Raw genomic sequence first — 19,181 nt, forward strand, 5'->3', positions numbered from 1 at the left:
ATTAAAATCAACTCCCAAAACACTTCGGGTAAATCCCTTAAGGTGTAATATCCCTCTGCTATTAATTTTGCCATATCTTTTTTAAAAAAATTTCATATTGATTTTCATGAAAGTCAATATCAATAGATTCAGATGAAACAAAGTTGAAGTGATGAAGCGCTGCTAGATTTTTCAAAAATTGATAATGTGTCTACTCATGTTATGAAGAAAACTAGACATAGTGAATAGAAAAAGCAAAATGTTACCATCGCAGAGTAAAATTAAAGATATTAAATGTATATGAAAATAATATATAGTTATATACATTGCCAATTCATATTAAAAAACATAATGAAGCGGTGCTCTTTAGTTCAGAATAGCACTTTGTTGTATAGGTTTGTAACAAAAATTGTTTCAATTAGCAAGAGTTATCTCTCTTTATCATAGACTATTGAAGATTGTACATACATATTTCGCATACAGTACTTGATAGATTGCCACAATTTCTAATTATATAATCAGAAATGATTTCTGTTTTTAAATTTAGATAAGATAATAGTTCATGTGAATGGATCCATATACTTAGTATTTTAGAAATGCTAAAAGTGTAAACCTGTCGTAAGAGCATTTTGTTATAACACTAAAAGGGGATAAAATGAATGATATTCCAGTAATTGGTATGATCTCAATATAGGGATATATTGTCTTGAATAAAATATAAACTATTATTTGTTTAATTTTGTTGTCCGATATTTGCTCCCTCAGATAGGAAAACCCATATTCAATTTTGAACATTTGAAATGTTATGTTTCAAACAGTGATAATTAAGCCTAGAGTTTGCAATAGTCTTGGTCACGTTTTTCTCAATTATAATTCATTCACCTTTGTAAACGAGCACTGCTATAAATGGGGAGAGAGAGCAAAATTTCATCCAAAATTCTCTGGTCTAAAACATCAAACACGTACTGTTCATGTACTGAACTAGTACATAAAATTAAGTAAAATTTCTAAGAAAAATTTATCCATTGGGGGAGGGGAAGGGGTATACATGTAGACACTGCCTTATTAAAATTTTGATAAATATAATTCGCTTCTTACATTTTTTTTGGTGAAAGTTTTCTTTACTTTTTTTCACTTGCCAAAAGTTTGGGTTTAGTTCGTTTGATTCAATTTTTCTTTTTTTTAATAATTGAACATTAAATAAATGTCGCCTTCCAACATAAATTGGGGCCCAGCACTGCTTCCCTTATAGCTACATGCCTTAATAATTGGGAGTTAACAGAAACAAAGTGAGATTATTTTCTACAGAAGTTATCTCTCTTATCAGAGGGATATTCCACCTTAAATTCATGATTGAAACTATATACATGTATATATGAGTACATGTAACTTACGGAATAGAGTTTGAATGACTAAGGCTACCTGATATTTTCGTAAGCGTATCGGGGCCAACACTTGCTGTGTTTCAACTTATAAGCTGTCCTTCTTTTAAAGCTCACCTGAGCTGAAAACTGAAATGATTTTTTCTGATCACATTTTGTATGTTATCTGTCTGTCAGTCTGTCCGCATACATTCATATTTTCAAAATCTTTACAAGAACCACTAGGCCAAGTTCAAACAACTTGGCACAAAGCACCTTCAGGTTTAGGGGATTGAAATTGTTGAAAATTAAGGACCACGTCCTATTTTCAAGGGGAGATAATAAGCAAAAGGAGATATTGAAGTTTTGAGAAATTTTCAAAAATCTTCTTTTTCATAACTTCTTGGCCAGGAAAGCTGACACTTGTTTGAAAGTATCCTCAGGTAGTGCAAATAGAAAATCGTGAAAATCAAGACCTCCGGGGGTAGGTTGGGGCCACATTAGGGGTCGAAAATTTGCATAAGAATATATGGAGTAAATCTTTAAAAATCTTCTTCTCAGAAACTATTCAGCGAGGAAGATCCAACCTTTGTGGCACCACTCTAGGTAGTGTAGATCAAAATTGTGAAAATCATGACCCACATGGGTACGCGGGGGTGTTAAGGAAGCATATGGTTGAATGTCATGTGAATTTGATCGGAAAGCATTGTAAACATATTCAAAATATAACTAATCTAAGATCTCTAATAAAGTATTGTGGTGTGATATATTGAGAATTAAACATAAGAATACTGGGAGATATGTTAGTTTTTTCAATCATTTGCTAAAAGGTATGTAAATTTGCTTTTATTGCTCGGCCAGGCTTTCCTCTGTCGTTGTTTACGATGAAAAAATCCGACTAGAACAACACTACCCCGTATATATTGAACTTGAAATTTTATACGTATCGTTAGTTTGATCAATGCTTAGATTGAAAAGTGCTGCTAGAATCACATGTTGTGTGTTGTTTTGATGCAATTTGCAGTGTTCTGTGCAAACTATATAAAAGTTGGAAAGGTTTTATTAGAACCGGGTAAATAACTTTTTAATAAAGACAAACATAGGATTCTAGCAGCGGTTTTGATTAAACTTAGATGTTTTGCTTTCACTTGGCATGCTTATTTTATTTTGGAAACCGTGGGGGTAGTGTTGTTCTATCTTATTTTATATTAAAAAATATACGTAAGTTATTTATAGTTGTCACGTGATAATGTACCAATGTGGCAGTAATGTACTAACCTATGTTTTTGCACTGACGTCTATTTTAAAGGATAATACTAAGTTTTTGATCTTATTCAAAATAATTATTTAATTTCACGATTTTGAATATAACAGTCAATATAAGACGCTTAATTGCCCATATGCTTCCTTAATACCCCCGCGTAGGGGAGGCCATATGGGGGGGGGGGGGGGGGGTAGGGGAGGCCACATTTGGGGGGTCAAATTTTGCATAGGAATACAGGTCTATGGAGTAAATCTTTTAAAATCTTCTTCTCAGAAACAAATCAGCCAGTAAAGCTGAAACTTGTAGAAGCATCCTCGGGTAGTGTTTATTTAAAGTTGTGAAAATCATTATCCCCAGTGGTAGGGTAGGGCCACGATGGGAGGGGGGGGGGGTCAAATTTTACGTATTTAGGAATATATAGATTAAATCGTTAAAAATCTTCTCTTTAACTAATCACCCAAGACAGCTGGAACTTATGTGGAAGCATCCTTTCGTAGTATAGATTCAAAGTGGTGAAAATCAGAAACCCCGGGGGAAGGGTTGGTCCATGAAAATATCCTTCTCAGAAACAAATCAGCCACGTGATTCTTTGAAATTGTTTAGACTTTGACCCGATTCTTGGGTCACACGAGGGGTTAAGAGTTTGATTAAGGTTTGTATCCCACATATAAACTATTGTTTATGATCTTCATGAGAACTGCAATGCTCACCATGTGATGTGACGATAAAATCATTCTGTTAAAAAAGGAACTTGATTATAAATAAAAGAATATCCAGGAGGAAATGGATTCATATTTATACAGGATCTACATGTATTATACTACATTGTCCAGATAGTTCGTATTAGGACATCATTAAGCTGGTTGTTCCTGAGGTAAGTGATATGGCCCATTGGCCTCTTATTATTGAATTGTTAACATATAAAGTAGTGTGACCTTTTATTTATGCAAATGAATTGAATTGTATCTTGTGATTTCTGTGTAATTAAAATCACATCAATGGATTTTACCAGATGTATTGCTATCTGCGTTATCGACTTTACATTATGAAGTTTGAAATGTTGATTTAAGAATGTGATTTAATTATATTGAGATAAAAATTCAGACAAAAACACTTAAATAAAGGTTCTCTAGTCATGTCGATATCAATTTGCTTTCGTTTCTAGGACATATTCAAAAATATTGTTATCGATTGAACTACACGGGCGCGGGAATTATGATGGTACGTTAACGTTAACGTCACCCCACTTTGAATCTAGCTGTAGACGGCATGTAGCCTACATTTGACAGTTTGATATAAATCAAAAACAAAGAACAGTGATTACTTTATATCGCTAGCAATTCATTTTAGTGTTCGATATCGTAACACTAGAGGGGGTGCTACATGGTCTATATTAAAGCAGATCGTTATAATCTTCCATGTTTGGGTTACTCCCTATTAAACATGTGATAAGAGTTTTGAGACCGATGGCATAACATTTAAACTACCTAAACCCCTTTACTTACACGTATTATATTAACCCCCCCCCCCCCAAAGTTTCATTTTCATAAACGTCGAAAAATATAAGATAATTGTGTTTGCCTTTAAATGATATTATACAGGACCTGATCGCATGGGTGATGCATTTTCTCATTTTCATGATTTGACGTGAGTCTCTTCACCACGCCAATACAAAAAGACTCACATCAAATGATGATTATTAGAAAATACAACGCTTATACAATTACTTTATGCATAAAATCATAATATCATTTGATATTGTAGTTAGGTCACATTGTAGTTTGGAGGGTGGGTTGTCATCAAATGATATTGCTTCAAGATCGTGTAATATCAGTTTGATGTCAGATAGTTGAAACAAGCCTTGTCGATCGGTTAATTGAATTATTATTATAATTTTAGGGTTGGACTGTTCAATAATATTAATTATGATTCATTGTGGATTTGAATTCATGTGGATGACAGGATCAACGAAGTTCATGAAAATTGAGAATACACGAATTCAAATGATTCCACAAATGTCAGTCTACATGTATTTCTTAGAGCTAGATTTCGAGTGAGATGACGTACCATCGAAACTCCCGCCATCGCAAAATTCATTCGATAAAAAAATATTTTCGCAATAAGTTCCCAAGAAATGAGAATATATATATATCAATATATCTATAGTGTATAAATTTTCATTGTTTTATGTCAAAATTTCTTTCTCGATATGACGAAAACCCATTTTTGAATTATCTTATTATCCGTATTTTGTTAAGTCGATATAGCATATAGCAAGAAAACTGATAAATTACAAAAAGGTGATTAAATTTCTGTTAACTCACCTCAATAGAATGCAAAATATCTGCATAAATAAAAAAGTTTATAATGTATAAGTTATAACACAAGGGTAGGCCCGTACACGCTTCCGTAGATATTTACTTCGAAGTAGGGTTGTAATACATGCAGACTGAAAGGGTCAACAAATCGACTATTGGGTATGGATCTGATAAACAAGGAATACTTATTACATATGTATTTTTCACAATAATTAAACAAATAGCAACAACAATGTACTATGTATTTCATTGTAACGAGAAATTTCCACGTCATAACGAGATAAATAACTCGTAATAACGAGACCTTTTCTACGAGACCTTTTTTAACTACGAGATAAGAATATTATATGTGTCCCTATTCGTCTTTTGCACAAAATACTAAATACAATTTATAAGTACTGAAAAAGCAGAAATATCTGTTGAGGATTTAATTTCGTTATTTTCGTCGGCGGTATAAATCAACGAAATTCAATCAAAAACGAATTTTTAACCGAAGTATAAATGAATACAAAGAGATTACGATCTGACGAAATTAAATGCTAAAAGAATTTTATATGGTTAAAAAACAACGACATTTTGCCCTAACGAAATTATGTACTTCTACAGTGTATTTATATATAATAACTTTTGACGAAATTCGTGACCATGCCCCTTAAGCTTTAATTCTAAAATGTATAAAGTGAGATCTGTGACTGTCCTTAACGGCAGGTTTTTTTTCTACAGATGCTTACCTGACCTGGCATTTTTGTTTCCATCGGAATGCCCTTTTGATTCAATGTTACCTTTCATTTCTGTTTGCATAGAGCCCCCTTTAGAAAGTCAAATCAGAAAAAAAAATGTCGTTTTAGTAATAAAATATGTTTATCATATAATGTGAAAAGAGATAATTAAATATAACGAATCCCATAATACTAACACGATACATAAATAAATAAATATATAATTTAATATATAAAATCAGTATTTACACAAGTACATGCTGCTCATAAATAAATTTATTTTTTTTCAGGATTCAGTGTTCCATTGCATTAAATTTCCATTAGCATGAGACGAATCAAAAAGTAAAAGCCTTACTTGTAATATCACAATGGAAAGATGTTAACAAATACAAATACAAAACATCAGCCCAAAGGCCTTGGCGGTCAACTTAGTACCATCGCCAAATTTAAGATTGTTGGTAAGAATGCACGACCAACGGCAATAGGTTACCCGAGTGACTAAAGTGACTAAAGTGACCTTATACCATTCTGTGTCCTATAGGATAAACGCCAGGAAAAGTTAAAATTTGTACATTTCGATTGACGTTTAAAGACCTATCACTTCTAACGAGGTCATACGAAGAGATACACAGATGAAACAAATATAAATATTCTGCCATCACTTCAATCAGATATGTACCTGGAACATTTTTTCAAAAAGATTTCGATTATTTGGAGTGACCTATATACATGTAAAGATATTTATCTTAATTTCCTCTTGTTAATTTAAATTGTTACGGTCTATACATCATGTAGATATATACATATATATATATATATATATATATATATATATATATATATATATATATATATATATATATATATATATATATCGTTGATAATCGTTGTTTAAAACATTATCCCCAAGGTACTGTTAACTAGGTAGACACTGTTTATCGGCGTTAATTTTTGCAGGGCCATTCCTTTGGGCTAGTTATCTTTAATAAATTTTTGGTGAAATATGTTGTATGAAAGGTTTGATAATGTTGCAGGTGCGCGACGTAGGGCGTTGTAGCCCTGTTTCCAAGAGTATCATTTCAGCTTGTTAGGAAAGTGAGAAAGAGCGAACGTAAGTCTATCAATTGTAAATTATCATCTTTAGTTGTCATTTGTTTATTGTGCAAGATAGAGTTCTGAGAAGTGAAAGTGAGCAGTTGATTGAGTTTTGGGCTTGTCTGCGGAATGAGAGATAATTGGAAGGGCCTTCCCGAGGGAACGCGTGTGAGACAGAACAAAATGAGTTTAGATGTCATAGAAGGAGGACGCATTTAATAATACATGTATTATATATATATATATATATATATATATATATATATATATATATATATATATATATATATATATATATATAGTGTAATTCATGTTCGTTGTAAATATGTAAAAAAAAAACTTGTAAATATAAACAACAGTTATCAATCAGTGCCGGTGACAGGGAGGTTCCCCGTCATATATTTGACGTAACTTTTCATTCTGTTTACATGTGACGTTAAAGTCTTTTATTGTGATCGGGGTATTTTAGTTTGTTTGTGACATCGGACAATTTCTCCAGAACTTCGTAGTACCGTGCCAGTAATGTGTGTGTTTTACGGACAGTCCTGGTTTGGATACAGGAGTGTATAGCCTTTTTTGTCTTCTTCGGTATAATGTGTTTCTTTAGATGCACAGTCATAATGCCCTTTCTGGTTTTGTTGATTCTTTTGTAAGTTTTCTTTCACTAGGGTATAGGCCATTTGAAGACGGACTTCGGCTTTTCCCTTACAGTCGTCTGCTAAGGCATAGGAGAATGTCAACAGGCAAAGTGCAGTTTTTATTGGTAGAACATCATATTGTATATGCATAAGTTAGATTGGCGATTCATTTGTAGACTCGTGGATGGTGGTACTATATGCAAACAGAATGCATGGTATGAACGTGTCCCAGTCACGTTGATATCCCGAAACAAACATTAACAACATCATTGTGAGGGTGCCGTTAAAGCGTTCATGATCAACAAGGCCATTGGTTTCTGGGTGATAGTCGTAGTGAATTTTTCTTGTTGTTTTTCAACTTGCAGATCTCGTTCAACAGATTTGATCTGAAGTTTTACCATTATTTGATAGCAGCTAAAGGGATGCGCCGTGACGACACATTATAGCCTCCACAAAAGGTTGCGCAGTATTTTCTGCATCTGCATTGTTCACAGCGAAGACCTCCGGCCACCGGGTTAAGTAGTCACTTAATACAATAATATACTTATTTGACTCGTAAGTCGGTGAAAATAGTCCAAGGACATCTACTGCTACTCTGTCGAATGGACCCTAAACGGTTGGTAGCGGGTTTAGTGGAAACTTTGGTCTGTCATTTTGGTGACTTTTTTGGTCGCACAATCTACTTATGATTTACACTAGAAGTCTATGTCCGAGTACATTCTTTTCCAATAAAACCTTTCTTGAACGTTATCCTAGGTTCTCTGGAATGATAGGTTACCTTCTGTTAGGTCGTCATGACAAGCGTACATCACTTCATCAATGAGGTTCCTTGAAATAGCAATTTGGCGTCCAATTGCTTGGCGTCGTCTGTGAGATCCGGGCAGTGAAAGATGGTACAGCAGGCATAATTCTGCTCATTTCGTTTTATACTCATACTTGCGTAGGCTATGGTCCTCTCACCACCATTGGGTCCATCTTGCGCTAACACTGCAACAATAACGGTGTCACACGAATCAGTGTACAGAACAAACAGAAGCGAGAAATCTGGGTATCTTAGTATAGGATAGCTGGTCAAGGCGTCTTTGAATGTTTTGAATGCACTCTCATAGTTACACTCCTATATAAATTCAACTCCTTTTCTTAAAAGTTTGTGTAAGGGCACAGCCTTACTAGCAGAGTCTTTTGCAAACTTTCGGTTGTAAGAAATAAGCCCAAGGAAGCTTCTGAGTTCATAAACATTTGAAGGCTCAGGAAAAGTGTGAATTGACTTTACCTTGTCCATGTCCGGCGATATCCCTGTTGCTGAGATCTTATGTCCAAGGAACGCAACTTCGACTTTCTCAAATGAGCATTTCTGCGCTTCAAGCTTTAACCCCGAACCCTCAAATCTTTCTTCGGGACTAGGACAATTGGAGCTAAATACGGGCTCTTGGACGGTTGCGCATTTCGTTTCTATCTGAGACTACAGCGATTTTCGCTGTGTGGAATTCTGTACCGCCGCAAATGGTTTTACGGTTTATGTGAATTGAAAGCTGATTTTGAGAGAGAGAGAGAGAGAGAGAGAGAGAGAGAGAGAGAGAGAGAGAGAGAGAGAGAGAGAGAGAGAGAGAGAAGGAGAGAGAGATGCAGGTAGTGTTTACATATGCATGTATTAACCATGCTATACTCAATTAAGGACAATTGAAATAATATGAAGGTTCACAGGATTGAAAAAGTACAAACAAAAACAACAAGGAGAAAACTTGACCATATCAATATAACTACATTTTTTTCTTAAATATTCTGCAGGTGGCTTTCATATTCCTTTATCTACATTTTTTTCAACAGCAAATATTTTTCAATTAAAAGCATTTCCATTTTGGCTTTTTCCTGTGCATGTTTATTGGGTATTACTTTAATATTTACATGAAAAATATTGCTTTACGACAAGAGCAATCAATTTGAAAATTTATATTTTTCCCTTATTTTTTTATATTTTCCAAAATGACTTGGTTGTATATTAATTGAATTAAGATTTCAAACTGTGTCAAAATCCACTATTTAACTTCACACTACAGTTGTTTTACTAATATACATTCATAGAATAAATAATAAATACTCTCTTCATCTGTTTTACAAAAGGTACATGCAACAGACTTTCCTTTTTTTTATTATTAAAAACTAAGATATTTATTTTATTTGTAGAAGCAAACTCATGAAATATTTGATATTGTTGCCAATGTAGTTTTAATTTCTGTGTAGACTTAAATGAGAGTTCTGGGGTTTTTTAAAATTTATTTCAAAAACACATTTGGGCAGAAAACTTAAAGTAGTGTGAAAGCATACTCGGGTAGTGTAGATTGAAGGGTTTTTTTAAAAACATCATCCCCGGGGTACAGTTAACGACATAGGCGTTAACTCCAGAAAAGTAGACTTATTTTACAAATGCACCGCCGTTAGCAATCGACAAAATTTGAATACCTACAATTTTCATTGATTCTCAATTCTTTTTCAATTTTTGGTGTTCTTGCTAATAAAGGAATTAAAGGAATTGGATGATTTTTCGTTGAATATTTATAAAATACCAATTTATCATATCATTAACATACACATAACCATCAGTACTTCTAGTGCAAGTTAGATTTCTTAATTAAAAAAAACATATCCGCTAGCCCCTTTAAAAAACGCCAGATTATTAGAATTACACAATTGTTTTCTTCAGTCTCATTCAAAAGGAAATACAAATTGGCACAGTGACACTTCATTCTTGTAGATTTTATATCTACCAAAGCCACAAAATAAGATGATTAAACTGGATTTTCTCATTAAAAAATATTTACACACTAGAAGATATTAAAAAAGACACCTTTTTTGAGAAATCTATATCTAAAAGATTGTCTGCATGTACGCATTATTCTATTATTTTTTAGATAAAGGGTAAAAACATATTATCTTTAATTTCTTCAGTAAAATATGACATTTTTATAGATGCACATAGATTGATATAATCTACTGCATAACTTGATCTATCAACATGAGCTTTTTCTGTAATATCGAAATCAAAATTGTTTTCGTGTACAGTTTATAAAATTAAATTCGAAAGGACACTTTTTTATACATATTTATCAAACGATTAATCAAGGTAAATTTACTTGTAAAATAAGAAATCAAAAGTTGTGTGTGAATCAATAAAAATGTCTTTAACACAGAGATGTAATATACATACGACCAGCTTTCAAATTTTGTATCCCTTTGGTAATCCTATAACGATTGCCTGTGGTTACTTTCATTTCATTCATTAATAAATCCTTTAGTTCCTCGTCAGACAAATCCTTTAACAAGTCAACATCAATATCATGTTCTTTGAATGATGTGATTAAATTATCCAATCCCAAGCCTCGTAGAAACGTTTCAATTGTTTCGCTTTCCATACTGTATGCCATCTACAAAAATCAAACAATATTAATTTAATTAATCAAGATTTGCAATTTTCACTAATAATAAAGGTATGCTTATAAGAACATTACAACATGCATAGGGATGCATGTACAAGAATGCATTAAATTAAAAAAAAATAGGAAGCTCATCTTAATGTACATGTACTTGCCTTTAAAAAGGTTTGTTTAAAAGTAAGATAAAAATAATATAAGTAAATTTAACAAATAGTCACTGTACTTTTTTTTGTTTTGATGCTTATTTCTCTTTTTTTTCCGCTTTGTCACTATGGTCACATCTTATTATCTGAAAAAGGTAACTAAGTGAAAACAAGGCGTGACGTCTTTTACGACTGTCATGGCGAAAAGCATTTATGATTATGTCATTAAAAAATAAATTAGAAAAAAATATCATAAAAGCAGTTTTTTTAAATGTTAAGTTGAGTGGTTTGTTAATTTTTCTTTATTATTATAACAATAAACTTCATATATAAGTTTGTCACAAAAAACATATAAGTTTCAGAAATGGTGCAATAAACTTACAAGATCATTCACTTAGCAATATAGTTTTGTTTGTTTGTTTTCTATTTTTGTTATTTGTTACATGTTTCCTATATTTCTATTATTCATTTAATATTGATTATTTTCAATGATTTCTTTTTATATCAAAAATTCAAACAAATATTTTTAATGTACATCAAGGTTTTATACTTTCCTGCTGTTTTGCTCCTGCTCGAGCTTTGTTTACATAACAAAGAAATTTGAGCTTAGAATTTCGATGATAGATATGTGCATAACTGTGCTGGAGTTAAATTCAATTTTTTTTAGTTTTGTATTTGTTCATGTAAATAATTGTTATTTTGAGCCAAGTTGTGTTCCATATTTCCAATCAAGAGTATTTGTAATAGGGCTATTTTTAGCTTAAGGAAGGAGTCTTTTCGTTATCAAACATACTTCTTATAACTAGAGACGAGCTCGTTGCAAGCAACGATTAGATTTTCCGTCGTAGCTGCGTCATACTTGTGACGTATTACAAAAAATTGACAGCTGACCATAGTACAATATTAGATGTGTAAACACTGAGAAACAAAGTATTATATTTCTGTGACCGCGTAGATTTTACGGTGATAGAGAATTCGTCTGGATCTTCATCGGTCGTGTGCAGTACGAACCGGGTGAGGGAATGTTGGCGTAAAGTGTATAAGGTAAAAGGTTGGGGCGCGCTGTGGGCCGTAAGCTAAAACGAAGGGTATGTTTGCCGTATTCCCGAAGGTCCACCAGTATACAGTTCCAGAGAAATAAACAGGCAATTGATGCAGGATTCCACATTATTGGACGAGACTCAACGATGGCAACATTATAACAATTTAACAGACAGACAGGTTACAAACAAGTCGGATATGGCCAGAAGTGGTCTCCGGACTCAAGACTCTGGGAGAGTCGGACGTGGCCGGGGCTGGCCGCCGTATTCCAGACTGCACATTGACAATTGTACATAACTATTTATAAGAATCTTAACAATGAGTATAAATTGCAATTGACAGGTAATAATATAAGTAAGCTGAGTGAAAGGTTCACAGATATAAAATAATTAAATAAACTCAATGAGTCTTTGATGTCCAAGAAATGAAAATCTGATAATTGCACAATGTTGTTTTAAGAGATTTACAGTCCTTGAGACATGACACTCTGTCTCTTTGAAATCACATGTAAAGTCTGAAAAGTGTCAATCACTAAATAAAAAAAGCAACTATGTAAGAAATAAATTGTGAGAAAAAATTACGAAACATATGTTGAATTTTACAAGTAAATTAAAAAAAAAATTATAATTGAACAGTGCATTTTGCACGATGATACTACATGTTCATAAGCAAATACAGATCTTAACACGTTGTCTCTAGTTTGATTCGCCGCATTTTATTCACAGAGTGGGACTGTGGTTATGCCCGGTACGAAGGTAAAAAGACCATTGGCAAACGTTTTACACGCATTTTATCGAACGCAAGCGCCAATGAATCTCTTAGTATATATGCGGAGATTCTGGAAATTTTACAAGGGGTTTTGAAGAATAATTTTGTATTTCGAGGAGGGGGAACATGCGCGGATCAGAAATTTTTTCCGGGGTGGGGGTTGAAAAGTCAGACGGTTATTTGAGTTTGCCAAGGATTGTCCGAGGCATATTTAGTAAGTTTATAATGTACACGTAATTGAAAGAAATTTCGCTGGGGGGGGGGGGGGGGTCAGGAACCTTTCCCCTTCTAGATCCGCGCACGGAGAAGACCGATGCCGGTAATTTTACTGTAATTTTAACCATTTTTATTTAATTATTCATGTTCCTAATTATCAGAAAACCAATATTACCTTCCAAAGCAGTTAAAAGTTAAAACTTAAGATACGAACCATTTAGTCTCGGTGAGTATTGCGTCCGCGTACGAAAATAATGGCAATTTTCAAGAAATTCGGAAGGACGATCTGTGTCCTAGGTCGTCCATCCGATTCTTTTTCTGACTAAAAGCTACACACCTGCACTTAGAGATTGTCAAACTCTTATTGATTATGTCAATTTGTTTGTCTCAAAGAATCATTTTTAAATCAATAAAGTTTTACCTTAAAAATAAAAGGAAAGAAATCGGGGACAATTTTCAATTTTAGCATTTTACAATTTTAATGTCTAATAAAATTTCAAGAAACAACTCTTCATTGCTTTATCCGAAATATTGCATGAAAAAAATTTACATCGCATTTTTTAAATTACAAAAGGACATTCAAAATCAGCTTGGATTAACCGCTAACAAACAGGCATAAAGAGAGACTAAGAACCAATTTCTTCCCTTTTTTTTTTTACATCAAAAGAAATTCAATAATAAATCAAAATATATTTTTTCATTGTATGCGTTAATGAAAATGTAGATCAGCAAGGGGTTCTTTTTTATGCAAGCACCTACTTAACAGATTGTTACACGGGTCTACAACGATGACAAATATCGAAAAGGCAATATTGTGGGTGAAGGATGAATGTGTAGTTTGTTTTTTAAGTTTATTTTTTATACATGTAATTATATTTATCCGGATCGGTTATGTTTTCTAGTTTGTTTATTAAAGAGGGGAATAAAGAAATGAGTAATTTCCCAGAACGTAGCATCGTTTTTGAAAGGGGTGGGGGGGGGGGCAAACTCATCCAACAAATCTTGACAAGCAAAAAAAGAATATTTTTTTTGAATTTTCCAAAATTTTCAAAATTTCACTCATAATTTCATAATTTTCATACCATTTTTTTTTACATGCTACAAAAAAGGGGGGGGGGGGGGGGCAAATCCATGATAATTCAATTTTTTCATGTAAATTTTATAAAAAAAATTGCTTCGAGAAAAAGTGGGGAGAGGACATCTTTATGTCATATAACATGTGAAACTGATTTCATTCCACCCACAAGCTTGAAATAATTTTAATAAAAACAATATAAATAGACGTCATAAATCCCATATCAAACGACATAGTGCCACTTGATTCTGTGCGTCTTTTTAATGAATTTATAAACAGCGGCAAATTCTAAAATGTATTTTTAAAGGTAATGTTAGCTGCAAGTCTGTAGACCTTGTATGAAAAATTTCGGATGGTAGTCAATTTTTCCGGGATACAGACCGAGCGGTACATATATGCAGCTAAGGTAACTAAGAATAATTCCAATAAAATACTTTGTTGAGTAATGCAAGCTTTTAAGAAAGCAATACCTTTATTTGTTTAAAATATAACACCCAAATACTTCGTCATACATTCGCTATTTGTAGAACATATACATTGTTGGAATTTTATTGTCCTAGCATTGCATTGCTCTGCATGTACACAATTTCTTTTAAAAATTAAACACTTAAAGTGTTCATCTATATGGCTACACATAACGTACACACGGGATTCAAAATAACCAAGACGGAAAACGGTAAAGAATTCAGTCATTGAGTCTACGTTTTATAGAACTTGTAAGAAAACACATCGCGGGTCTGAATGTTTGTTGATAAGTCAATCTATCAATATACAGTTTGTTAATTATTTTCGATTGCTAAGGCTGCAGCGTATTTGATAAACATTGAACAACATTTTTTCCATGCCACTTTTTTCCATGGAAGATAGCGAATACAAGTATAAAGCATTTATAATTTTTTGTAATAACCTCTTGAGAATTGTGTATGGAATAAATAGTTTATAAGTTGCTGCTGAAGGTTGTTTGGTATTTTCGTTTGTAGATGTTTTGCAAGTAAAAACCCTGAAACGCGGGGCAAGTCATAATTAATATCCCTAATAACCGTAACTTAAAACTAGCAGCTTTGGATTCAAATATTATCGTATACGAATATTAAGTTCACTTTTTAAAATCATCTCCACGATGATAATTATATTATATCCATCGCAAATCAGTATTTTTTTTTTTTTTTTTTTTTGCTTTAAAAGAATTGTTCTATCGGGAGCAATCCTGCGTTCGTTTAAATTGCCAGCGTACATTTGTCATGTCAGTAATACACATTGTGCTTTATATGACGGCCGTGTATACGTATTGTAGAAAAGTTGAATTTAATTACCATGCATTGGAACCATTTTATTAACACATCTCCCAGTACTGAAACAATTCAAAATGTCTCTGTTACAGTAACACAGTGGGGCGTTAATCGTGTACGTCCAGCTCTACAAGCACATGCACTGTCGTCTAGGCGACGGCCTGAATACAGCTAGCGACTCTCCTATCGATCGGTTACCTGAGTCTCGTAATGCATCTAAATATAGACAGGGGCACATTTATGAAACAAACAACAAAAATAAGGTCAAAGAGGTTTATCTATATGAAATGAAAATGTACATATGTATAAAAACATTTGGGAATTTTATGTGGAATTATTTTTGCGCGCTACATGTATCAGTTAGTGCATTACAAGAAGCTCTTTCATAACCTTATAAACATGCGCACCCCCACAAAAAATGGACCGAACTGACAGCAATTGTTTCTGCAAATACTGACTATAATTTACGAAAACATTAAAGTGAATACAATAGAAGGATTCAAAATTAATTTCTTTACAACTTTGCTTCAATAATGCATTAGAAATGTTAATTCCTTTTTAAGTTATTGACAAGAAACTTTGGACGCCTCTAACTCCCTAATTATAAGGGCCAGCCCCTTTTTCGGTATACCGAATGAAAGGTCTGGGTAAGACCAAGAACTTTTAAAATACATGTTATAACAAATTTTTATCAGGTAGAAAACTAACACAGGATGAAGCTCTGCCATTCAATCAACAGAATGATAACTGAATGGTCTGGAAAGGTGACTGAATGGCATAACTATGCCATTCAGTCACTTTCCAGTTACCTTTCAGTCACCTTTCATTTGACTAAATGGCAGAGATTCATCCTGTGTAACACGGAAAATACGCGAATTTTTTTGATTTTTTTTTTCTTACCTTTGTTTCAACATCTATACCACCCCTTTTATTTGCATTTAAATAATAAATGAAATATATCTCGCACAAATTCAATGTATTAGCTTCCAAACCAGCCCATCTTTGAGACTCTGCCAGTCATCGTTAAAGCTAAACCCCCTGGACAAAAGAAGTCGTTAAATTTTACTAAAAGGGGAATAACTCAAAACCGGATAGTGATTTTCCTCAACTAAAATATGCAACGACAACATTACGCGGCATGTTATCAGTCCTGAAAATTTGAAAACAATCGGTGAACAAACGAGCGAGATATTAAGAATGAAAGTTGGCGTCTAGAAGAAAAAAAAAATAATAAGAAATTTGAAAAATTTTCAGAATAATAGTAAGGTTTTCCGCTGAGAGCGGAAAACCTTAATAAGAAATTCATGAAATTTTGACACAGTCAAACAGATCATATTACCAAATGATTTTATGAGTTTAATCAAATTTGACCTTTTTGTTTTCGCATAAAGGTCAGGTCAAGGTCACTTCCTCAACGTAAAGGATGATAAAGATAGTGTAGCTCTTTGTAGTTCTGTAGAAATTTGTTTAAGATTTGAAGATTCTATTCTTCAATGAAATGATAGAATATCAGAATACCTGTCAGCTTATACTACTAAATTGGAATAAATATATATACTAAAATTGATATTGCTTAGCCCGCATTTCCTCTAATTCATTTGAATTTTAAAGAAAGGACGAGTGCACTTATGGGCCCCGGTAAAAAGTGAAAAAATAGAGATTCAAATTAGCATATTTTTTCACTAACATTATCTATTGATATCTATTCCTTAAGAATTAACAAGTTTTAGCACTGAATTTATTGTATATAAAAAGCACGAAGCTTTAAAACATAGTAGGGGTCAGCAGACATTCGTGATTTTGTATAGTAAATCGAGGACGGGCATTCATTTCAAAACCTTTGTTTACTGTCAGCCTAACCGAGTACAAACTTGTGAAAAAAACAAAATACGCATTATACATTTAGAAAACTCCTGTGAAAGTAAGACGTTTGTACTACATTAGGCTGGTACCTAAAAAAATTAAAAACGTATAAAATATTTCAAAGTTTTTCCTTTAGCAAGCGAAAGCTATTACCTGCGTGACCCATGTTTGAACCCACGCATTGAATAAATTATTTCAAACAATCACGTGGGTTCTATTTAGGTAAACGTTTGTCAAATGTGTTCACTGTAAAACATTGACACGTTTCAAATCGCTTTCCGTCATCTTTGTATGGTCAGGAATGTTTGTTTGGTCACTATGGTAATATGCAACTTCATAGCTTTTTTCTATTTTTTTTTCAGACGTAAAATGATGCATAAAGTATAATTCAGCAAACGCGTCAATCGATCCACCAATAGAGCAATGTTGATTTAAATGTCTCTCCCTTTGATTTAAATAGACACAATTCAAGTACAGGTTTGGTTCGATTTTTCCGGATTTAGTTTATTTATAGGCATTTAAAAATCCTCAATTTTTTAAACTCTATGCTAATTTTTGTAAATTTAAGCGTGCATATAAATCAGAAGCTTCCATTAGTGCTTAACTATTACGAGAAAAAAGCAATTTGTTGATATTTTCTACATAAAAACGGCACTGAAAAAAGACCCATTCTCTATAGCTTAAGTGCACTTTTCTTATGATTATTTTTTTATGCTTCCAATAATAAAATTTCTCTTATTTATATGTATTATGAAGACTTTATATAAATATATAAATTGACAGAAAAGCTAAATTAAATATATTCATCATTTAATAAAAAAAAATTGATTTTAGTGATTTTTTTCACAAAAATCAATGTATAGAGTTGGCGCTTTAAAGAGCTTATAAAAATGTAATTTGATAGGCAAATCATATTTTAAAAACCTATTCTGATACCCAAGTATCATATCATTAGTTCACATTAGTAAAAAAAAACCAACATTTATGTTATTGTTTTTAAAATGCTAAAACAGACTCATTAATCTGCAAAAATTCTGAATTTCGAAACATGTGATATTTTCCTGTGCAAATATTACGCCAAAAATATAGTCCTTGTTAGATTCTAAACTTTGATTACTTTTTCTATGCCAAGTTGTATGATAGAAAGAAAGAAAGAAAAATATAGTACTTTAATTTCTTTTCATTTTGATTCAATGAACAATTAATCAAATTTACGTTTGACGAGTCGAAATCCAGAAAAGACTCCTTCCTTAACAGGTTTGGTCAGTTAGCTTGTTAAGTGTGCGGTCACGTTGCTGAATTTGTCCTCCAGTTTGTAGTTTATGGCGAATTCCAGACGTTAGTCTGGTAGTAGTGGTGGCCATTAATACAGTGAATCTGGTTGGTCATTTTGTTTTCTTAAGCTGGTAAGTTTATTAATATATTTTGCCAGTTTTATAGTATTTTTATAGTATTATAGTATATTTACAGGGGGGGGGGGTGTTCTTTGGGGGTTTTTTTTCGTTGTATTAAGTGAATATGTCTAGAGGTTTTAGGCAGGGAGGGTTATAGCTTTAAACCAGGTGTGTGAGTAATGAACGTCAGTTGAATGCTGAGCGTAGCATATGTGGGTCAGGACTGTGTCCGAAAACATTAGCGGAGCAAGGCGTGACGCAAGTGGAACGTACGAGAGTTCGTGTTTGATGAATTTTAATGGACTGGGCCCGATTCTCAAAATGACGTAAATTTTTGCTTACGTTGGTCCGACTAACTCACTCCTGCGAATGTTATTGTCATTTAAATTTTAGACTAAGTGGTTTTATTTGACCCTTTCAGTTTCGCAGTAAAACTCATGCCTCGTGTGTATAGTCTTTCATAGAATCTAGGTATTTGTAATCATATAAAAATCTATAGGTTTATATAGCATTGAATCATGATTGTTTTAAGTATACAGTCTCATAACTGCAGCGATGTGTGCATACAAATTGAGTAACGCGCATTA

The 19,181-nt window shown here is 33.0% G+C and overlaps 1 protein-coding gene across 2 annotated transcripts in view; it reads right to left on the bottom strand.

Annotated features, from left to right (window-relative positions):
• LOC128159557 (GTPase IMAP family member 7-like) overlaps nucleotides 1-12,160 on the bottom strand; it is a 22,315-nt gene extending 10,155 nt beyond the window's left edge. For both annotated transcript variants that reach the window (XM_052822674.1, XM_052822672.1), the window contains exons 1-3: nucleotides 11,029-12,160; nucleotides 10,580-10,796; nucleotides 5,654-5,731 (exon numbers count right to left, since the gene is read on the bottom strand). In XM_052822674.1, coding sequence (XP_052678634.1) covers nucleotides 5,654-5,731; nucleotides 10,580-10,796 — 295 coding nt within the window. In that variant the 5' untranslated portion in view covers nucleotides 11,029-12,160. The remainder of the gene's footprint in view (nucleotides 1-5,653; nucleotides 5,732-10,579; nucleotides 10,797-11,028) is intronic.
• Nucleotides 12,161-19,181: the final 7,021 nt, after the last annotated feature.

The sequence above is a fragment of the Crassostrea angulata genome, chromosome 8 (assembly GCF_025612915.1).
Source record: "Crassostrea angulata isolate pt1a10 chromosome 8, ASM2561291v2, whole genome shotgun sequence".
NCBI classification, from domain to species: Eukaryota; Metazoa; Mollusca; class Bivalvia; order Ostreida; family Ostreidae; genus Magallana; species Magallana angulata.